The sequence below is a fragment of the Poecilia mexicana genome, unplaced genomic scaffold, assembly GCF_051168715.1.
Source record: "Poecilia mexicana isolate PSO_F unplaced genomic scaffold, ASM5116871v1 scaffold_14, whole genome shotgun sequence".
Classification (NCBI taxonomy): domain Eukaryota; kingdom Metazoa; phylum Chordata; class Actinopteri; order Cyprinodontiformes; family Poeciliidae; genus Poecilia; species Poecilia mexicana.
The window spans coordinates 18,138,825-18,162,563 of record NW_028263383.1 but is presented as its reverse complement, the minus strand read 5'-3'; the positions used below and the strand labels follow the sequence as shown (position 1 = coordinate 18,162,563).

The 23,739-nt window shown below is 39.8% G+C and overlaps 2 protein-coding genes across 2 annotated transcripts in view; both read right to left on the bottom strand.

Moving 5' to 3' along the window:
• Positions 1 to 9,928, bottom strand: part of uvrag (UV radiation resistance associated gene) — a 136,962-nt gene extending 127,034 nt beyond the window's left edge. Inside the window, exons 1-4 of the mRNA XM_088012301.1 lie at positions 9,597 to 9,928; positions 3,950 to 4,067; positions 2,407 to 2,441; positions 1,976 to 2,137 (exon numbers count right to left, since the gene is read on the bottom strand). Of these exons, the coding sequence (XP_087868427.1) occupies positions 1,976 to 2,137; positions 2,407 to 2,441; positions 3,950 to 4,067; positions 9,597 to 9,701 (420 nt within the window). The 5' untranslated portion in view covers positions 9,702 to 9,928. The remainder of the gene's footprint in view (positions 1 to 1,975; positions 2,138 to 2,406; positions 2,442 to 3,949; positions 4,068 to 9,596) is intronic.
• Positions 9,929 to 11,175: 1,247 nt separating this feature from the next.
• Positions 11,176 to 23,222, bottom strand: dgat2 (diacylglycerol O-acyltransferase 2). Its single transcript, XM_015001274.2, has 8 exons — positions 22,549 to 23,222; positions 20,147 to 20,275; positions 19,922 to 20,029; positions 18,473 to 18,543; positions 16,021 to 16,225; positions 15,498 to 15,672; positions 14,134 to 14,318; positions 11,176 to 13,281 (listed from the first exon to the last, which is right to left on the bottom strand). Exons 1-8 carry the CDS (start codon positions 22,586 to 22,588, stop codon positions 13,127 to 13,129), a joined length of 1,068 nt encoding a protein of 355 aa, XP_014856760.2. The 5' UTR covers positions 22,589 to 23,222; the 3' UTR covers positions 11,176 to 13,126.
• Between the last annotated feature and the right edge of the window lie 517 nt (positions 23,223 to 23,739).

Genomic DNA, 23,739 nt, shown 5'->3' with positions numbered 1-23,739 from the left:
CGCAACAATCTGCGCGTAATTTAAACTCGATATCTGAGGAGCGGTCGAGATCGTGACCGTCTAATATATCTTGAGAGAAGGTACAAATATCCGCAGACGGCTCAGCATTAAAATCAGACACCGTCCCGCGGGGGGGCGGAGGGGTTAGGAACGCTTTTCAGAATTACCGACAGTGAAAACGGGTCGCCTTCGGATCCAACACGTGTTAACGGTTCAACTTTGGTGGACGAGGTTACAATTTTTCAATGTAGAGGAAAAATAAGATTTTAAGAAGATCCAGAAGCAGCAGCGGAGCACCGCCTTGCTTTGGAGTAATAAAAAAAAAAAAAAAAAGAGAGAGAGAAAAGAGGAACATCGTTTGAAGCCAGAACGGCCGGTAAGCTGCACATCTGTGCAAACATGAACGATTTCTACGGATGTATGTATTTAGCTTGTAAATATTTCATACGTCTGTGATAAAGAAAGGGTGGCTCACTATTACGTACACCATGAAGCTACACATATATTTCTCATTATCTTACTGGATTTTAGGTCAAATTCACAACTGAAAGGAATAAATTACGTTGTTTTACACATGGTGTTTGTAATTTTATAGGTCAGTCCAACAGGAAATCGTGCACAACAGAAGAGAAAGAAAAAAGAATTGCGTGTGGAATCTAAATTTGTTTTGTATGAAGTGCTTTTATATTCAGCCCCTTACTCTGATGCCTCCAAATAAAGGAAGTTCAGGTAAAAAAAAAAAAAAAAACAGCACTTTGAGAACTTTTCAATCCATCATCTAGAAATGTAAATAGTACGACACAAATAAGACAAGGTCGTCCAAATAGACTGGGACTAATCAGAGAAGATGCCAAGAGGCATAAAGTAGCAGCGCTGGACAAAACTAAATATCAACCATCAGAAACATCCTCTACTAATCTGGCCTTTATGGAAGAGTAGCTGCGTCTCCACTGGCCATATAATTGTATGAAATGTAATTACAAAAATAAATTTGATAAATGGAAACACACCGTACGTGTGGATGTATGTTTCAATCATACGGTTTTGTGCCAGGATGAGGTGGTTTTTTTACTTAAAAACAGGGGGGGGGGAGTCTTGAGAAAAAGAATCTGCTAATGGAAATTGTACTTTTTCTAGACATATTCAAGGATTATTGACTTCAAGCAAATTTATACATCTTGCTGAAAAGTTACATTTAAAGTTACTTATGTCTTATTTCAAGTGAACTAAGCTATTTACAGTAGAAACAAGACAAAAATACTTGGTAAGGTTTTGTGTTTTTTATCCAGCAGTTGCAAAGAGTGATAGTACTTAGATGTTTTTATTTAGATGGAATGAAAACAAACATATACCAAAGTTTTATGGCTTCATGCTTATCAAATACAATGTTAGCAAAATATGTGGTTGTCATTATTATAATTATCTTTATGTTCTTTAGCTTTCTTAATTTATTTACTGATTTATGTAATAGCACATGTTTTTTCTCATCCTCTTTCCTACTTCTACTCAAATATCTGTCTGACCCTCGATTAATTAAAGAAAATAGAAATAAATCACAAAATAACTCTGAAGATTTAATTTGTGTTGTGACATCACTTGGTTATGTTCTGTATTTTATCTTTGTCTTGTCCTAAACACACAGATTTAAGACCAAAACAAAATTTAACCGTTATTTATTTTTTTATTATTCTTATTCATTTTCTGTTGTTCGCTCTCTTATCTAATTGGCAATTTGTAGATCAATGCCTCTGTTTATTAGTCTGTAATGTTTGTTTTGTATGCACTAATGATGAATTAATTTTTAAAAATCCATCTTTATAATTTAAAATGAAGCACCTGCACTTAGTTGGCGCATTGAACCAGGGTGTCTTAGTGAGAGCAGCATTTCTAAATGTGTGAAAACGGCTCCTTGTTGTTCTACCAAAGAGGACACATCTCCTTAATGAACCCATGTTGTTGTAAACGGGTGGCTCACCTGTTGCCCTGTGTATCTCAGGCCGTCCAAGTTGACCTTCCACTCAATGAGGAGCTGGTACTGCTCCTGCTGCCCTCCCCAAATCCGAACCACAAAGCAAGACACTGAAGTATCCAGGAGGTCCGGGAGCATACCAAAGTCCAAGCTCCGCCAGGTCGGGTTCTGGAACACACAAAAACGCGCAGCTGAAATCTGGCCGACACAACGAGGGTCAGAACAAACAGGCTGATTGAGGTTTCATGATTAAAAGAAAGACATGAATGGGAGCACATTTTTGAGAAAACAAACGTTTTAGACACAGTGAGTGAGAGACGGTTATTAGGAGGCAATGCTGCTGGTGAGAATGGGTTCTTTCTTTGCTGTGCCAAACGAAATGAAGTAACATCTCCAACTGAGGACAGCAGACGGAAACGAAGGTCAAGTGTACTCACCAGTGAGTCTCGAATGACTTCACTCTTGTAAAAATCTGGAAAGAGAAATACCCAGTGAATAAATGCAAATTAAATACAGGTCGCGTGTGAGAGAATCCCAATGATGAACCCGAAAAACATTTTTTAAAAATGTAAAAATCCTTATCCATATAATTATACATCTACTTCTACTTTTCAATCCTGCAAAATTACCTTGACATGGTTTTTCACTTGGTAATATTACCATCCCGATTTTAGTTTAGCTAATTTTTCTTTGCATTTAGAAGACAGAGTAATCTCACACATTGTTTATCAACGGACTCGGTGTGCAGACGAGGAAATGCACCATCTCCTTTCTTAGCAATGCCTTTGGAATGTGTGCTGGATTCAATCTTACCGTATAGAGAAAAGTTTTCTTCAAAGACTTTTGATATAAGGTTTGTGTGTGGAGCAGCTTCAGGTAATCAATAGCCTCTTTTGCCAAACACAAGCAAGCGACACCGCCACTTTTCCAGCCTCTTTTTTGACATGTTTTTAAGACTAGTTGTGGGTTTAAATAGCGTTTCACTGGCGATGTTTTCCTGTAACATATAATTGCCCAGTAATATTTTTACATTTCCTGTCTGCTTAACAAGTTTTAATACAAAAATATGGTGGACCGCTTCGTCGCCCCGACCGCCGGGCTTAGCAAGTTTTCTGGGGGAAACCCCCGAGATGGTCGATGTGACCGACTGATTTAATGCAACAACACATCAGAAACATGGTCGCGTTTTGCTTCAGACACCATTTCCTGTTTCTAGAACACTGGGAGGGTTAGGTGGGTTGTGCTGTTTCAGAACAGATCACTGGACTCCAGTAGTGCTGTGACTTGATAACAGAGCAAAAATTAACGCTTTAGAATCACACAAGTGATAACAAGGTTAACGCTTTATATTTCCTCCGCTGAGTTCGCCATTTAAAACCGTTTAAAACTGCCTACTTAAATAGTTCAAACATCCCCAATATAAAAAGACGTAATAAAGAGTACTTATTAGTTTTATTGTTATCGCAATACCACAAAGTATCATGATGAAACTTTAAGTCCACAACGCCCACAACTAGTTTCTATGCATTATTGCAAACAGTGGAAACCACAGACCCCAATATCTAAGAACAAAAAAGCTAACTTCTACAGTTTTACGTATTTTAGCTCTTGCAGGCACAACCAATCAGCACCAATGAAAATAAATGCAGCTCATGGATTGGATGGCCAACATATACTCACAGCTCTACGGACTTCCCCATAACACAACCACAACACAGAATAGGAAATAAGATTTGCCAACTCAGAGTCTGACTTACGTCCCCGGAGAAGGTTTACAAGTCTGACATGCAGAAAAGTAGGTATATGTTTAAAAAAAGACATAAAAACGGTTTGAACTGTCAGAGTTACTGCACTTTTTTGGCTTCCATTACATTAACTTATTTAAGTTTTTGGGGGTATTTTTAAAGTTACAGTTCAGATTCAGTGATGTTTTATGTTTCCAAAAGTTTCGATATTACAACAGAGAAGGTTTCCACCGACCTCTAGAAATGCGGTCTCCTACGCAGAGGTGGAGGGTGAAGTAAGTGTCCAGCAGTGGAGAACCATTCCTGTTGACTATGTTCCTGGCAGCGATGCTCCGGAGATGACGCAACCGTCTCTGTTTGACCAGGGGGGGAAAAAAAAGAGAGGGAAGGAGAGAAAAACATGGATGCGATTCATCATGAGCAGAAAGCTAAGAGCAGAGCTGAAGTCTGCAGTTTCGGTTTTGTTCCAGGGATTCCTGTAACCTCCACAGACATGCAAGAAGTTGTTTTTGTAAAGATAACCTTTAACGTGGACATGTTCCTGTGTTTCAATGAATTAAACTTTAAGTGGAAGGTTTCACAGAAAGCAGCAAAGTTCTTCGTTTCATCCTTTTGACTTTTCGACTTCTGCCTTTCACAGAACGAGTTGGGTTTTGAAATACTGGCCGCCTTTTAGGAAATATTCGAGTTAAGAGGCTCCACTTCCTAGAGAAAGCGCAGCGTCTGCTGTTTTAGGAAGGCTAGCCCTGCTAATGGCTTGTGCAAGATGCTAAAAACCATGTCGGATGTGAACTTCATAATATTTGTCTTTGTTCTGAAACAGTAGTAAAACCCTGTTATATATTGCAATATAGTGTCGTCCCGCGTCCAATTGAAACAATTTGCAGAAGTTCACATCAGGGAGGCGAGAAGAAAACTTTTTATATCTTCATAAATGAAATTCTAAAATCTCGGACACAGGAATTGGTAGCAAAAGTTCCATCAGCGCATATCTTCTTTTTGCTATGCAAGTATTCATTTTAATGTCTCTCTACGTGGGTGAATGCATGTGTGAGTCAGTGGGGAAGGATGAAGACAAGGAATTACATTTGGCCTTGACCGGTCGGCCCAGCCGGCTTCCTGCAGGCGAGCAGAGGCAGAATCTAAGTCATGAGATTCCCTATAAGATTACTAACCCTAAGAAACAAAATGACTGATTGTTCCACTGGGGACTTTGAAATCCCCTCCTTACAAAATGCCACTGCATATTTCTGAATGAGCTGCGGCGGAGACGCACAAAAAAAGTAAGGGATGTGATGGAGCTACGGCAGGGAACTGGGGTCTTCAAAGCAGAACTACGTGAAACACATGGAGGGCAGCTGAGAGCGAAATGAAGTTGTCTGAAAGTGCGACTCTGGTGTGCATTTGGTGTAACAATCACATTATGTGAGAACTAGCTTTGCTCCGAGTGTCTGAGATGCATGACTGGAAAGGCTCACCGTGGCATCTGAAACAGATTCATTCTAAGAATAGACTCGATATGAAACAACCCGGAGAACACAAAGCGTGCAGATTGCAAACACCTGGAAAAAAGCTTTGCACGAACTCCTCACATGTACGGGGTGCTGTTTGTAAAGTTAGACCGTTAAAAAATAAAAAATAAAAAAAGAACAGTAATAATTTTAGTTTGTCATAGCGGGGAAAATATGTCATTGTTTATTTTTCATAGTCATACTCTCACCATGTTATTCCTACATTCATAAATGCCAGGCTTCCAAATTAAATATTTTGTTCACAAGGTGAATATTGAATTTTCAAACTATATATTTAAACTGCTACCTAAATATTAAACTAATATATTTACATCTGAGCTAAATATTTAGTTTTGAAAATATTTAGTTTGCAAATTGCATTTATTTTTAGTTTAGATCCAAACTAAATATTTGTTTTCCAAACCAAACATTTAATTTCCAAGTATTTAGTTAGCAAAAATAAATATTTCATTTGGAGCCAAGTATTTAGTTTGAAAACTAAATATTTAGTTTGGAAGATAAATGTTTTAGCTTAGAACTCTGATATCTTTAAATGTATGAATATCATGGTAAAGACATTTCTTTAAAAAATGAACAACCTCATTTTTCTTCACTATATAACTGGAAAAATGAACCAAATTATTGCCATCATGTTTTTACTGTGCAACTTTAGAAAGAAAAAAAAATGGCAACACATACACATCACTGAGAATCTGGGCTGTAGAATTTATACTTTTTTTATTTTACATTTATTTTTGGCTCCAGACAATGATAAAAAAAAAAAAATATATATATATATATATATATATATTTTGGTTCCACTTTGCAATTACGCAATTATTTTTTAAGACAATATTTCATTATTTGAAGGGTAGGTTTCACTAGAAGGAAAATGTAATGTTCAAAGCACTTTACTGTTCTTATACACGTAAAGGCCAACCAACAAGACAGTTTATTAAAAGTGACCTTGCTAGTATTAGTTTTTATGACTTTATGAGCACGACGACTGTGACTGTACATCTAATCTATGACTGTCGTTTTATTTTTGCCATCAACATTCTTGAGGTCGTTTCACAACGCAATTCGAAAGAAAACAAACATTCAACGTCGAAAATTTGCACGTGATCACAGACAGATTGTTCTGGATGGACGTTTGCATGAGACGATGACGTCACACTGCAACAAACCGAGGGTTAAACTGTATTGACACTATGCCAATTGTTACACACGGTGGTGGCAGCATCATGCTCTGGTCCCGCTTCCCTGCAATGACAACGGGAGAATTGAAACCCGAGGATGTGAATGTTTTATGTAGGACACTGACCTCAAACTAGATATGGACAAAAATAAAATATATAATTTATTTTCTGAAAATTAAAGCTATAGTTTCAATACTGACTTAACTAGTTGCAATAAGTAATACAACATTAACTATAACTCAGGAATTGTTGGATTTTAGGGATGAATAATGAAACTTTCTCAACCAGCAAAATATGAAAGCGCTGATCCGGTTTGCAGTTCTGCGTAAGAGTGCCAATATGTTGGCGTGCAACCAGAAAATAGTTAAAGTTCACACTACTGCCTGCGATCTCTTCTCCATTTTAGAAAAATGCTGAATAATGCTGACCTCATATTTGGTCTCACCTGTTGCGTTTTAACTTTTAACGCCTGCCTTTATCGATGTCGTGGAGATTTTCTGGTTTTCTGATAGACACTGAAAGCGTTTCATTTCCCAGCACTACACCAGACAAACGGCAAAATAAATTGTGACATTCACCACATAAAATGTATTCAGAGCGGTTTTCCAAGAGACCACCAGAAATATTGTAGCTTTCTCAAAAAAAATAAAACGGTCAAATCTTTTCCAGAGAAATGATGAGTAATGAAAGCAAAAACTTCCCAGAAGAGCACACACAAACTTCCAGCTAATATTTTGCAAGCTACCTGCTGGCAACTAAAGTTAAACTTGCCAAACAAAAGACAATGATGATGCAATATTTTTGAAAGAAAAAATAAGCAGGAGGCACATATGACCGCCGCAGAAATACTCTTTCCTCCATTAACAGTTTCAAAATGACTGATTATTCTCCAGTCTGGCTCTGTTAGCCTGAAACCGTTGACCTTGGTTCTCGATTTGTCACCGTTTACAAATTTCTGACTTGTTGGAGGCTCTTTACTGGTTAACGTTGGTGAACCTCTTTATGTCTCCAGCCTAGAGTAAATGTAGTTTGCGGATTGAGCAGGACGGTCCAAACAAATCGACCGTCCTGCACGTCAATTCAATTTAGACGCACTGTCAGAAACGGCATAATGCTTTTTATTGCACAAATGTGTTCATGAGGTCAACAGCCGTCATGGACTGTGTTTAAATATCCACATGACAACACATGCAGGCGATATGTGGAACAATCTCGTCACAGTTGCGGGTCATTGTAATGTTCTGAATCCGTCACGTTAGAAGGCTTTAAAAAAAAAAAAAAAAAAAGAGCTAGTAAATATTTTATGCATGTTTGGAGAATTATCCCCCCCCCCCCTGATTCTGGACGCTGTGCAACTGGAAACATTTTTGCTTCAGGTTTAAATAAATCTCTTAGATCAATACTAATGGGCAAGGGTTGTATCTAGGCCTGTCACAATAAACAATAAATCAATTAACCGTATGACAAATGAAAGCAAACACAATCATTTCTGCGTAATTTTTTGTTTATTTTTTGTTTTTCCTCTATCAAAAACTAGATGACAAAATTCTTCATTCTGGAGTTTTTGTCTCGACTAGCCCTTTTTTGAAGGACAATTTTGTTTGAGGAGACTTCAAAATGTATTTTATTTGTTGTTTCTGTTAAATTTTTTTTGGATACTTTAAATGTCTTCCAGTTCAAGTGTTAGATGTTAGTTAGAATTTAAAGTTTATTGATGCTTTCAGAATGTGTTCTTGCATTCTTATGCCACCTCAAAACAACAATATTGTCATTTATCGCAATAACTTCTGGGACAATTTATTGTCCAGGAAAACTTGTTATCGTGACAGGCCCAGTTGTATCCCCAACTCTAGCATTTCTGTGTCTAGCTGTACCACCACAAAAGTGAATGAGATGGATTAGCAGTGCTTCCTAACAGCTGATTGCGTAATTGAGCCGTTAGTAAATCATGACAGTCGTGAGGCTGTCATGCAATAACAGCCTTCAGCCAGAGGCCTCTTCAGATTAGCTGCAAGACTGGCTGCTACAGGAGAGCCTTCCTCCTCACAGCATCACCTTCCTCTGAAGACTCCTTGATAATGAATTACAACATTTACTTTCCCTTTGGGATAAATAAAAGTTCTTTTGTGAATCTATTTGACGTTCTTTGATAGAGGATTCCCATTTAAGCATCTTAAATCTTACCTGATTTCTAAAAAATAAAATGCATCAAAACATAGTGTGTTGGTGAAAGTGTTTGTAGAAGTAGAAGTAGAAGAATCCAACTCATATCCGCATAAAAATGTTGCCATGCAAAAACATATTGAAAGGTCCAAAGTGTCAGCCACATTACCATGATAAGCTGACTGATATTTCAGAGGCCTGGTTATAGGAGTTATAGGAAAATTGAGTGAAAGAAAGACGCTTAGGATTGCTGAATTTAGATCGTCATCAGATAGAGGGAAGTGGTTTAACAAAGTAAAAAAAATAAAAATAATAGAACCAGTTCGCCCTTGAATCTTACTGTTTGTTTCGAGCCAAAATGAAGTCATCTGCAGTGAGTACCGAGCACGCTTCAACTAATGGCTTACATTAACACAATGACGCACTGTTGTTTTTAGAGGCTCTGGCAGAATGAATGAATGAATGAATGAACGAATAAGAGTATAATTTTTTTTTACGAACTTCCCGATTTAAATTAGCAGTAAAGCTCAAATAAAGCCTGAAGTTGAGAAAATTGCAATAAAATTGCAGTGCAAACAACACAATGACATACCCTGCTACTTTCCCCCCCTTCAGCTGAGTGACCTGTCACATGCAGATGGGCATAACGTCAAGTTCTGTCACATTTTCAGAAGCACAGCTGCTTGGAACAGAAATTCTAGGCATTTTACGGTAAAGATGCCCCTAAATGGAGCAGCAAGAGGCCCGTTTTCATATTTCAAATGCAGGTGGAGAGGATTAAAAGACACCGGTGTCCCAGAAGAGGTCAGTTTATTTCCTGTGAGCTAGCTGAAATAAGCTAGCTGTGGCTAGCTCACTAGCTCGCAGTCAGTCCGACAGGCCTGGTTTCCTCTGGCAGCAGTTGTAAAACTACAGCAGAACACAAACACATGACTCCGGCCAAGTTCTGCTCAGTCCGACTACCTTCCGCTGGTGCCGAAGAGTATAGTCAGGGGGAGTTTGCGTTTACCTGCTGGGATGTGAGCTCCACATGCAGGGCTCGAGAGGATGAAGCTCCAGAGTTGGTGACAGAGGCGGCGGGGATAGCAAGAGCCCGACCGGTGATGGAGTTCATCCTCCTGTCGGCATCTAGCGACTCTCCTTCTCATTCAACAAAACGCTCCATCCTTAGCATTTCAAAACAAAAGTTCACCAAGTTGCGGGCAACCACGACAGACACGCAGTTACGAACGTTCATGTGCGTAAAGCTTTCCGACAGCTGTCAGTCCAGCAGCGGGACGTAAACAAAGTACGGGCTATTCTGCTACATTTGCTTTCGGAAGTCCATCTTTGAAATGGAAGTACGTCACTGCCGTCCGTGATTGGCTTAAAGTGGCATCTGTTAAGCAAGGGAGGGGCTTATTCCTGGCAAGGTGCATTCCTATTGGCTGAAAGAGCTGTTTGTCGACCAGGAAGGGCCTAGTGTCGGTGGAAATCTGTCAAATCTGCGAAATATGAGGAAGTTGTATGAGCAGCGTGACATGCAGGTGACAGAAAAAACGCTGGTCTTCATAGTTTTTCTATCAGAAAGTCACTGAAATCGAACACAATATTACAAGAGCATGTGAAATATAAAAGACTACCAGAAACGTAAGTTTTTACATATTTTCAGCATTCTTTAGATAAATAAAACTGTGATGGAATTGAGGGTATAAAGAACGTACAATAAGATCTATTTTACCTGAAAGACTAAGTTTAAAAAAATGTAAGTTGTAGTTTTACAGTAAAACGGCTGAATATACAATTTATATTTTATACAATTTTATATATGACTATGCAGTTTTATACAATGTTATTTTTCTGTTAAATGTTACACTAAAAAAGTGTCGTTAGTATCAACATGTAAATAAGTCAAAAATACTCTACAGGAAGTCACGTTATACCAATCAACCACCAGGGGGCGACACCACCACATTGCATCTTTTTACAAACAAGCAAGCTGACCTATTGATTTTTTTTTTATTTTATTTTATTTTATTTTGTTGTGTATTCTTGCACAATGGCAATAGAGGAATTCTGATTTGTTTGTTTCTGCAAGCATGCATATGGAAACAGACTTGTTTTGGTGGTAAAACGGAAATTAAGTACTTTTTGCCAAACAAATGCTGGGATTTAAACATCTGTACTTTTGCCCAAAAGTTTTTTCTATTCATCTTTTTCACACTTAGGTATTGTTGCAACCACAAAATGTAACATTTTATTGTAGGTTAATACTAATATGGTATAAAGAAAATCTTTTTTTAAAAACACTCTTCACTGCCATTACAGCTGCCAGCCTAAAACTAAAGGCTGAAATCTTTATACACCGAGGTTTGTAGCTGTGATGTGACCAAATATTGAAAAGTTGAAATGGTATGAATACTTTTGCACCAAGCCATGTAGATTCTGTGTAGCCATTATCAGTTCCTTCTCATTGAGGACCTTTTGACACGTCAACAGGATGTTCTAATTATCCAAAATGTCTGAGTCTCAGTTATGTACAGGATGTTCAATGGTGCAACTGAAACAGGCAGAAAATGTTTTTGAAAACAAAGGCAAGGACAACCAAGTCTCTTCAAAATATACAAAAATTTAATTTAAATAACAGAAGACAGATGATGTCCATCATAAAGGCATCTCCTGCTTTTTTTATTGCTCTGAGATTTATCACAAGGATTTCACTACTCTACAGGAAGTCACAGTGTTGAGACAAGAGGAAACTGCTCTTCAAGCTTACCAACCATCATCATTCACAAGAAGCAGCCTTACTGAATCAGATGATTCTCTGTTCTGTCGAGGAAGGGGCTAGAAATGCCTGCAAGTGCCAAATAACTTAAAGGGATACTTCCACATATTTGAAGTAAGGTTCTGTTCAAAGGTTGTAAGAAATCAACCTCATCCGCAAAACTTTATTTTGCATAAATCCAGATTAGTTGTCGATGCTAAAGCTAACGGCGAGCTAGTGAGGGGCAAAATCAACCTCTACCTACCTCAAAAGAAAGCAGGAATTTCCTTGGACGCAGTTTCATGTCCCCTTGGACCATCGTTATGCTTGCATTGGGCAACTATGTACACTACGACTGATTTTTATTTACACAGGCAATTCAGATGGGAATCAGAGTGCCATCTGTGATCTTTGTTACTGTGAATTAAGCATGTCAAATGTTGCACACAGGACAATCGGTGGCACACCATCTCCAGCCTCCATTTCCTGTGCAAGTAATCATCTACTTCAAAGTAAATAACGCCCCAAAGCAAACATGACAGTGGTTTAAAGGTTCATGGAAATAAAGTTGGTGTGTTTTTAAGACTGATGTTCTTTTAAGACAAAAGTATGCTTTGGTATTGGTCTCCAAGATTAACAAATACACTAATGGATGTACCAAAAATAAAAAATAAATATTTCAGGTAAGCTATTGACTCCTTGGAAAGGTTTAACAGAACCTCACTTTAAATAAGTACCAAACTCAAAGATGCATTAAGAATCAAGTTAATATCAAGTTACTTATTTTCACTGATCACATCTAAGCTACAGTTCTGCAATGACACACGACATACTGGAACCATCAGCTGTCATGCATTCAGTTCTCTAGTTGACCCCAACCTTTCCACTGGTGCTCTAAACTTAAAGAGAAAAAAAAAAGAAAATTCAGGACAGAAAAATTTCAGTTTTCATTGCAAAATGAGCGCCACCTTTCCCAAATCGAAACCTGGGATGAGAGAAACGAGAACATAAAGCAAAGCAGCAGGAAGGTCACTTCCCGAGCAGAATCTGATTATGAAAGGCATTTTTTCTAAGACAATCTCCAGAGCTTAATCGATATTCAAAAAAAAAAAAAAAAGTGCATGAGAAATATTCTTGAAAGGACAAGTCAAACAGGCTTTATCCCTTCAGCTGAATACAATTAATACTTTATGGCAATAACAATTACAGGCAAATGTGTGCTGTCCATTAACCATGTCGATCCAGCCTGTAGAAAATGTACACTTTCTGTGTATATCTAATCACTGCGTTCGAAGGGGTTGATGGGACAAACACATCTTTGGCTCAATTAACATTTGGGCTTGTCGACCCATTATTAAAGTGGTGCTTTCCACTTGCATTGTTTGTGCATTTAGCATGTTATGTGGTTCTAAAGCATACAAGAAGTAATATATGAACGCACAGGTAATGGAAGATGTTGGCAGGTTTTCCAAATTAATTTACAGCTCCATCTAGTGGCGGTTACCCCCCTCTGCACCGATGAGTCAGTGCACATCAGAAATCTTCTCCAAAAAAGGCACAGCTTTTGATGTGGTATTTGGTGTAACTTTGTCCAAAAGAAAAAGAAAAAAGTTCTGCACTGAGGCCACTGTTCTTGAAATCAGACATTTTCCTGAACTCAAGCTACAGCTGTGCAAGTGTGAAAACTGTTTGTTTTCCACCAGACGTCAACATGTGTACGGTTTCACTGTCCAGACATAAACCAGACCGCTGAGGCAGGGCGAGGAGGGAAGTTCAGCAGGAAGCTCCTCGTCCTCTCACTGGATGTGCAGGATGTCGCTCTCTTTCAGACCGAAGCGGGTCTTGTACTTGTCAAAAAGGCACCGGAGAGACCTGACGTACATTCCATGGTACAGGTCCACCATCTCCTCTGTTGGGTCCTCAATTTTAGGCACTGTGATCGGCTCCCCGACTGTAACAAGAAGGAAAGAAACAGTGATGAGTAAATCTTGAAGAGGGTCTAAAAAAAAAAACTTGAGCGGTGTTGAAATTCTTGTTTCAGCAGTACAGCAACGCTTATCCAGAGCCGGATTTTCAAGTACGTGGGCCTCTGGGCTGAAGCCAGTTTTGGTGCCCCGTCCACTACCTAATAAACAGATAGTCCTGTACACCAGCAGTTATGAACCGATTGATTGTAGATTTAATATGTCCCCTGGCCAGTTGCTCCACGTCATTCTCAAAATATACAATTTAAAAAAGTACTATAACATCATAATTTTCAAATATGTGGGTATCGTTTTTGTTCATAAAAATCTCAAAACATTTATGCAACTCACCTTTTATATAGTGTAAAATATTATAGGAACTAAAAATTCCATGGGGCACCAAAAAATAAAAAAACATCTGGCACAGCCAGAATGACAACAGAAGACCAAAATTCATACTCTAGAATGGCCTAGTCAAACACCTTATTAGGTTGAGTTAAAATATTAGAGCTGAAACTTGAACATTAATGTTCACAGACTCTACACCCACTGTGAGCTTCAGGTATTTTTGGAACTTCAGTTTCTGGAGATGCAAAGCTGGTAGAGACGCATTCCAACAAATTTGCAATGAAACTTTGTTGTGTGAAACATTGTTTCAGGGCATTGAACACAAATTAACACCACATTTTTTTGTCGTAAAACTTTTGAACACCATGCACTGGTCTATCATATAATGGCCAACGTTCATAGCTGCAATGTGATAAAATATGAAAAAGTTCAAGGTGGTGTGAATAACTTTGCAAATCAGCGTGTCTGACATGCATAGCAGACAAACTTGCCTATGGTTGTGATGGGATTGCAGAAGGGCACGATGCCCCAGGCGCTGCCGTAGAAAAGGCACGGGGCAAAGCCCAAGATCTTCTGTAACCTTTTCTGCAGAGCTCTCCAGCAGGTCCCCTCCTCAAAGATCACCTGCTTGTAGGCGTCATTCTCCCCAAACGAGTACACAGGAACCAGGTCGGACCTAAGCGATCACAAAGAAAGTGTTGTAACTCGACCAATTCTTGAAGTCGAATCAGAAACCACAAAAAGAGAGGAACGAAAGAAATATTTAGCATCAAGGGTGTCTAGTGAATGCTGATTTAGCCATTCCTTTAATAAACGTTTCCTTCCCACCAATCGCCATCTGCTGCACTCAACCGTCCAGTTAGTTTTACAGCCTACATTATTAGTATTTATGCTTTTATTGTTATACAACCATTCCAACAGAAAATGACCTGGCACCGATGACAATCATCACACCAGATGGGTAGGGGAAGACGTGGCAAACGTGTGAATTTTAACACGTCTCGACTTAACCAAGCCGTCTGCTTTTATTTGACAACAACAACCAAAAGAAACGCATTCGAAAGAAGGCGGGTTATACTTCTGTTTACAGCTTACTAGTTGCCTTAAGTCAGACTAGGTTGCACAATAACACCGTTGGCACCAGCAGTCCGTTCTGGGGCAAACACTTGAGTTTTTGTTCTGTCGAGGCATAAGATTTATGCAAGGAGATTGCACGAAAGGAAAACTTTCAGGATTAAACCTTCTCATTTTATCTGAGGCAACGTTTTTACTATTTTTACCAGAACATCGTCCTCAAGCTAGTTTCCCCCATTTTATGAGCATTCAACTAGTTCTACAAAATGTGGTTCCAGCACCCTGAACGCAACACTCCTGGCTTATGTGAGTAACAATGCTAGCCTAGTTGTTATGAATGGAGGTCTTCATAACTGCATGTCTTTATCCAGCAACTTCTAAGCTTCTTAGAAAAAGGTGCACCCAGTGATATGATAATCCTGCCATGTTTGGGCTAGAGATACAAACCAAGATGACTTAGCTGTGCGGTTAATAATGGCGCTTAATGTATTGCCGAGCGCAGGTCAGGACCGGTTAACTCAGTTTGACCTTTCAGAAATGGTAGTCCATGCCACGAGGTGCTCAACACAGCGCGGCACATTCATAAAAGATTTGTTAGCGGCTCTCTCTCTCTGGGCCTTTCTAACCTTTCTAAGGTTAATCATCCCGGATTTATCCAGTCCTGTGGTTCACAGTAGAGACATTTTCATAACGGATTTGGCTGAGGCTCGTATTTTGAGACCTTGAAGTTCGTGCGGGTGAGTGGGCGAGTTCGTGCCTGGGTAATACGGCAGACGCTCACCCTTTCTGCAGGGCCAGCTTTACAAAGCCCTTGCGGTTCTTTAAGGTGACTGAATTCACGCCAGGCACACAGTGCAGAGACTCTGCTGCTCCTCCGACAACGATGACCACAGCGTTCCCCGTCCCGTTGCACGAGAGCAGGTAGTCTATGGAGTGCCTGTTCACTGGGCAGATGCCTGCAATGGGGAAGAGATGTGGAAACATCAGATCATTTTTATTATGTCTTGACATGGAAAAGAGGGTTTACTTTAAAGATGTGCAAAAACAGAACTGTGGGAGATCCCTTTCCATCAAAGCAACATGCCCAATGCCCTGAAGTAACCCAAGTGTCACGAAGGTATCGATGAGCAAAGATAACACCAATAGAACAAAGAGCCTCCTCAGAGCGCTTTGAGCTCTATAAAAATCAATAAAATCAGCAGATCGAAGTAAACAGAGACAGCTAAAGCTGGACAACAGGACGTGGGTCAGCTCTCGGACAAATACGCTTATCAGCATCGTCAAACATGACCCCAGCGACTCACCCCCAGACATCAGGTAGTCTCGAAGGACAGGCAAGCGGAAGTTTCCCGCCAGGGTCGCCAGGGATGGCTTGATCCCGGGAAATTTCTTGGAGAATCCCGTCGCCTCCGTACCGAAGTTGCAGAAAGCACCAAAGCAGAAGATACCATGAGGGTGGTAGCCAAATACGTAGTTCCGGTTCGGGAGCAGATCGTGGGTTTTAATGAGCTGCAAGACAAACGGAAAGATGATGAGGCTGGTTGCCACACCTCTGTATAAAGGCTCAACACAACCATAGTCATGTTGGAGCTCAATATAGAGAGGAGGCTTAAAACAAAAGGCAAACTATTAAGAACTACAGTTTACGGCTGAGTTTCATATTAGTCAACATCGATGACTGTCGATAATTAGATTAGTTTTTTTGTTTTAAATATCTGAAGTGCTGCCAAACTGGTGGTATGAGATTTCCTGTTTTAACCCAGTTTTCACTCCACGCCGTTGTTTATTTTTAAGCAGTTATGAGGCTCGACGGTGGCAAAACCTGAAACCGCTGCTGTTACTCAACAGGTTGTTGCTAGGTAACCAAGAATGAGCGAGTTAGTTGATGCCGCCTGCCTTGTCTGGCTCGACATGAGATGTTGAACAGCTAAAGGCTTTTCTTCTGCCTACATGTCCCAGAATGCTGCGCGGTCCTGAATCAGCTTTTTTTTTTCCTTGTTATTTTCTGTGCTGGAAGGCATTAGACAACAAAACGACACCGACTGATCTGTTATTGTTTTTAGAAATCGTCTTTACCGAGGATCTGGGAACTCTGCCAGGGTTTTACTAAAACTAGGACATCGTTATCAGCTCAAACCAGACGGAGCTCTCCTCTCCCTCCTCAAGCGCGGTCATAAAATTACTGACCCAGTGCGCATGGCATCCACCAGCTGAGACTGGAAACTGGACTTTTAACTTTCTGAACTATTTCAAGATCTTTAATTGATCTTCAAGCTGTAAATGTGAACAACCCTGCCAGAAGGTGCTTGAGCAGCTGTGCAGAGTGGATCCCTCCATCGTAGTAAGACAAAGCTAAAGATTTCATTAGGAAAAGGCGATCGTGTTTAAAATTGCTAATGTAGCGCCGTGAGTCGATATATCCTGGACAGGAAGAGGAAAGATGTAGAGAAAAGATTCACTGACTGAAGCAAATGAGTATCAATACCTGAAAAGTTCCTTGGTTCTTTTTGGAGGGTGTAAATATTACACTTTTCAATTGATCCAAATCCAAAACGTACCGATGTGTTTACTTCCACACAAACACATCCTCAGACTTTGACTGGTTAGTCTCCAGCTCATAAGTAACAGCCGCTTGATCACAATAGATAAAGCTCGCTTGCTCTTCAGCTAATTGATTCCTCGGCACATAGCTGGTTTTTTTGTTGTTGTTTTTTTGACTCATGCACAACTTGCGGTCATACTGATATTTCTATCGCAAGACAAACATGAGGGATGCCCGCTGGATCTGAAACGGGCAAAGACGAGCGGCTGCACAGGACAAACAGCACAAATCAATACGATCTGCAAAGTTCAGCTCCCTCGCATTAATGCAACTGAAAACTAGGTTTTTGTTCGTCAAATTTCCTCCGACTGCATCTCCTACATTCGAGAACAGTCTTCCTCCTTCGTGACAATAATCGATATTTCTTCAGTCTCATTTTTCAGAAGAACTCACATACTAGTAAATTAAGATCAATTATAAATTATGACGTCCTCTGACCTACTTAAGCTCAATAAACTTTTAAGGACTCTGATCCGGTTCGACTTACTCTGGCAGTCTCCCACAAATTCTTGAAAGAGGGAAATTATCTGAACTTTTTCAGATCAAGACCCGCAAAAAACGTCAATTAATTTTAAGATTAAAACATAACCTTACATCTGATACAGTAAACTAGAAACTAAAAGTGCAGTTTTCCATCTCCACAATTGAATCACCACATTAACCATCATTCTTCAGTTTCAGCAGCTGATGATTCAGAGAAAGCCTATCGACAGCCGACTGTAACCATCTGATCTGTTTAAACACGCTCCAGCCTTCACCTTTGACCCGTCCAGTGACAGCTACTGTACCACCCTGTGCATGCTGCCAGCGTGAAGGTGTTTTCATGCTAGTGTGATCACACACCCTGCTCTGGTCAGAAAACAACAGCACTATCAAGCAGAACAAAGGCTCAAACTCCAAGCCAACACACACCCTCCATCATTACGACGGGACAAGGGACACCGCTGCAGCACACGACCGATAAGCTTTATCTGTAGGATAATGGCAGACATGCACACAGCTGCCGAAGTCGTACGGCGTGGACTCTGTCCGCAATGTCAGAACAAATAAAGTTTCAACGATTTAGTTCTCTTTTGGTTGAATCGTCTCCTGATGTTTAAAGTCTTGCAGCTGCTTAAATCAGCAACGGTTCACTGGACTGCTGATGTAATTACCCTGACGGGGAAGTAGTCTCGGAAATACGTCCATACTGTCCAGTTCCTCACCCAGGAAGACCTCCTGCCACCTGGAGAGAAAAACGAGACTTCATTAAACATGAAAGAAATGAAGACCAGCACTAATGATGACTCCCAGTCATGCTGGTATTCAAATATTCAAAATACTTTAGATCTGATGGCATCTTGAGCTTTTTTTCCACAGTAAATCAAACCAAACATTAGGTCAGTTAGGATCATCAGAATTATTTCTGTTTCCTTTTTTTTTTTTCTCTCAATGTTCAGAAATGTTTGTACATTTCCCATAAATTATATTTGTATTTGCTGGAATTACCATTTTATATGGGGTTTAAACATCCTTGCACAAGCCTCACGTTGCCATACCTTAAGGCCTTTTAACTGCTTTTATTTATTTTTTCTTTTTACATAAAAGATGCCAACAAACTTACTTTCTCACGTGTAAATGTATCAAAAATGGCTTACTTTATTAAATCATTTCGGGGTTTTTTTTAAATAGGGATATTTTCCAGGAGATGAAAACAGCATCTCAGAAACAGGCTTAAAGTTTACTGGACAATAAACTGTAAAACTGTAATGTACAATAATACTGATTTGAGACCCTGTAAAAGTAATATAGTGTTAATGGCATAACGATGCAAGTCTGCCCTCTGAATAACTAATAAACTTTAATTTTTGTAAAACTGGAAGCGGAAGACATTTTAAATATGGAAAATAGGACAAGCGAGAACAATAAATAAAATGGATTATGATGTTTCTAAACAAAATTGCCCTCAATAAAATATAGCTCCGAAAGTGGAAATTATCAAGCTCATTTCTATTTATTGTTTAACTGATTAATTGTTTAACCAGAGCCAAAGAAAAAAGTAAAATTAAGCCGAATGTTACTTTTCTTCTCTACGGTTGACTATTTGGAGGCTGCAGGCTGAAAAACACTGTTGAATAATTGAGAACAGAGTAAAAAAAGTTACAATTTAAAAGGAAGAACTGTTTTTCTTGTCCTTCAGAGACAAAAAATACCTTTATTTTGTTATATTTCTGATGGGAATTGTGCTTCGCAGCATCACTGACTTGTTTATAAAACAATATAAAGGACATTACAAAATGTATTTTTTTTATAAACGCATGCAAACAGGAAACCAAGAGAGTCGACAGATTGGTATTGACTCTAAAAGCCTACCAAAGTGCACCGTGACCTGACGATTTTGTGAGGAGAAACATTTGACACACAATGCACTCCTTGTTTCCGTCCATCGTTGCAAAACAGCTTACCCAACGCCGTGGAAACACGGAGTTAGTCACTGTACTTTTTAATATGACGTCATGATGAGAACCCAGCAATGTTCCTGCACGCCCTCACGTACGTTCGCTCTGTGCGACGCAGAAGTAGCAGGTTTCGCCATCCTCTCGTGTGTGCGCTTGTTTTCTAACCTCGTTTTGGGGTGTTCCAGTCAACGATGAGCCAGGTGGTGTAAAGGGCGGCAATCAGCCAGCAATCGGTGCAGAACATGTAGATCAACAGCAGCGTGCAGGCGATACCTAGACGCAGAGGGGCTTGAAGTTACCAAAACCTTAAGCCGAGACCAGTGAGCTAACACACACACACACACACACACACACACACACACACACACACACACACACTCACTCACTCACCCATGGCTAAGAAGGAGACGACCCACTGCAGCACAGAGATGACCTGCAGATGCTTTTCCATCCTGGAGCTGCAGGGCCACAGCGCCGACGGGAGATCCTGCAGGGAGGAGAGGATGCTGGAGCCGGTGCCTGGGTGGACACAACGCGTGCAAGATGAGGTCAACGTCAATCCAAGTTCAACCGAGTCCAAACAGGACATGAAACTAAACAAAGAATTAATGATTTCCCAAAAAAGGCAGCGTCCAGTCGTTTCATTTGAAAGGACCAATGCCTCGAATGCTCACCACCAGCTCTTTTTACCGGCTGCTCCAGAACGTCAAAGCTGCCGGCTACTGGGCATGTGAGAACTGACGACAAAGTGACCACATTAACGGCTACTAAAGCTCGTCACGCTGAGAGCCAATGGAGGAAGAGAACCAGGAACACGCAGCCATCTAATCCCATCTAGGGACGCTGAAAATAACCTCCCTCCAGGATTCACAGTTACTAAATACCTGTAAACTAGGATGCTGCAGCTACTTAAGACTCCCACTGGTTCAATGTGCATCAGAGCTGCACTTCCATTTGTACAGGGAGGGATCTCCTCAGAAAGTTTTCAAAGGAGTACGCAGAAGAGGACAAATTTGCCGTTTGTCTACAGAAACCAAAAAGCTGTAACAGAACATCAGGAGCTTTATCATGCTGTGTGCCAGTGTTTATGAGGCGGTGGGGGCTGTAAATAAATAAATAGTTTATTACTGTACACATAGATCAGACTGCACACACACGGTTTTATGAACATAATCATGGAGAAAATCATGGGGGAAATCTATATTTTGGCTCTAGTGTTTGGAGTGGAAATCTATTTACATTTCTGTCCTGAAAGCGTTGATAAGCAGATATCTGGAAAAAAAAAAATTAAAAAGGTGGAATTGCAGAGGTGCAACTCTGTTATGGGGCCCTTACTGCTGATGAGGAAGACGAGGGTTTACATCTGTGAGTGAGCGTCCCGCCCTGTACCCGACGTGGTGCAGAGCCTCGAAGAAGGTGGAGATTTTTACTAAGTTCCTTGAATGCACCAGTCATTCTTCAAACCGACATCTTTTTACAGCACCGTTAATGTCTGACCTTTTATATTTATGTCTCCCCATATGTTCAGTTTTGATCATACAGTTTAGATGCAGCTGTGGTACATTGTGGTTGTTCAAGGTGTAAGTAAGACATGTGCTTTAAAAATCTGTAAAATTTCAAAGCAGTTTCAGCCCATATGATGGTGGATAATAGAAGATATGGTGAAGCTTGTTGCAATAACCAATCAATCAATTAATTGCATGTTACTTTAAAAAGGGATCAATCATTTCCATTCTGATGATTGGTACTTTTTTGATCATTCATTTTATTTATGGTTTTGGGTGTTTCTGTTTTATTTATTGTTTTTGTTTGTGGCGTTTTATTGTACTCTGTACAAAATTCAAGCTTATTAGTCTTTGAGCGGTAAAATTAGCATTATCATGCTAATTTGTTAGTTCGACTCAAAATGACAGTATTATCATTTCTGGGACAGTTTTAACTTCTTCGGTGCTCACTTTCTTTTGTACGTTTGAAAGTTCTTCTACCCACCGAGATGCCAGAGAAAGAGTCATATAGTTTATGGAGTTCCCTCCCCCACCTGTTGCTGCACACGAGCAGTTAACTGGCTGAACAAAGGATTATAGATATCCCCTCCCACTTACAAAATGTCAAATTTGGGATTTTAGAAGGATTTCCAGCTGCTAAAAAGAGAACAACAAGGATCACGATGGCATTGAAACGAAAGGGACACCACCCATCACTCCAGTTCCAGAAAACGCTGCTTTGAAATTAGTGCTGGAAAACTATAAGAACCAATAAAGCATGAAGGAAAAAATTGCAAGAGCAGAGTGAGTGAAACACTCATTATTTATTATTATTCACATTTTGAATGCCACTTTATGCAAACATGAAATTAACTAAACTCAAATACAGCAAAGCAACACTGAACAGAGGTCTTTATTTGACCTGAGTAATGTTTAACTTTGGGTGACACGATAAACATTCAGCGCAACAATTGCTTCTTTTTGTTTCAAACAATCAGCTCAATTTTGCTCTTTAAAATTTACAATCAGCTGCTGCCAAAGACTGGTCTTTAAAAGAAAAAGGAAAAAAAACTATGAAGGCATGAAAGTTAGAGAATACAAATCAAACCCACCAAAACTGACAGTCTCATCATAAATATACCAAAAGTGCAGCATCTTCGTAAAACATTTTAGCACATTTACCTTCCAAAATTAAGCATTTGTGAATAAACGCTCCTGTCTTTATCCTAAAAAAAATCCTAATTGGACCATGTCCGATCTCTTTGAGCACTACTTTAGTATCAAAATTAAATAAAAACCAAGTCTCACCCTTCGGGACTCCAGAATAAGCAGCAAGGATCGTCTTCATGGTTCAGACGCGTCTGACTTGTTTCACAACAACTAACCGTGAGGAGTTGGCTGGCTGGCTGGCTGGCTGTCGCTCCGAGTCTACAGCTCCTCTGACATCACTGCGTCCAGCGGCAGCTGACTGAAGAGCCGAGCGGGCATTTATTCGGGGAACAGAGGCTTTTCACGGGCGAGTCTGAGTGAGAGCGTCCTCGAGGTGCGGGAACACGCGGTGCCGCGCGTGGCAAAACTTGTTAAAGCAGTGGCCGCGAGACGAGGAGTCTCTGTGTATTTATGAAGGGCGGTCACGTGGGTCAGCTCAGCTGCTGGTGAAAACAGTCCGGCCTCCACCTCTGCATCAGGTGGAGGGGAGTTCTTACCATGCGCTAGAGTCCTGATAAGTTTTGCTTTCTTTATTAGAAACCACAAATGAAAAAAAAAACAAAACAAAAAAACATTAGTGGAAATCTAAACTTTGTTTCTTTTTTTCAAGATTTTCTTTAGGCTGTAGTGGCCTATGTTGAGCACTAAATGGACAGGAAATGGGAAGGAGAGACGGGGAATGAACCAAGGACAGCTGCTTTGAGGACTATCCACTAAAATATCAATTAATCGATCTTTATTCCGGACGCAACAGCCAGGGTTCATATTACAAATAGGAAAACCAAACTAACAAACGAAAAAAAAAACCTGCTTAGATATAAATAAGTTAATGAGCTCTAAAACACTACAGCACATTTTGTTCACTGTGTTACAAATGATGACGCCAGTGTGATTCTACAATCTTCAATTATGCAATTGACCCTGATAATCTACACACATCTGTATGGTTCCGGAGCTCAGCAGTATATGTGGGTGCAACCGTTAATATATGTTACAGGCCAAGTTCTATTCCCTGTTTTTTGTTATTTTAACAATCAAATAATAATAATAATAATAATAATAATAATAATAATAATAATAATAACAAAAAACATTAAATGTTTACATTTCCAGATTTCCCTATACAACATGGCAACATGAATAATAATCACATTGAAAGTTGTAGTTATAAACTGCTGTGTTTACTGGCAGTTCTGAGTTGAACCGTGTTTTCTGACTTGCATCCAGAACACACCGATGCACCTTTGACCTTTCACCGACAAGACCTGCTTGCCTCCATTTTTCCTCCAA

What these genes read in the sequence shown, in the direction of transcription:
- dgat2 (XM_015001274.2), bottom strand. Translation starts at nt 22,588, where the DNA reads ATGAAGACGATCCTTGCTGCTTATTCTGGAGTCCCGAAGG. An exon ending in TTATTCTGGAGTCCCGAAGG is followed by an intron (nt 20,276 to 22,548) that starts GTGAGACTTGGT and finishes GTGTCCACCCAG; the next exon opens with GCACCGGCTCCAGCATCCTC. An exon ending in CGTCTCCTTCTTAGCCATGG is followed by an intron (nt 20,030 to 20,146) that starts GTGAGTGAGTGA and finishes CTCTGCGTCTAG; the next exon opens with GTATCGCCTGCACGCTGCTG.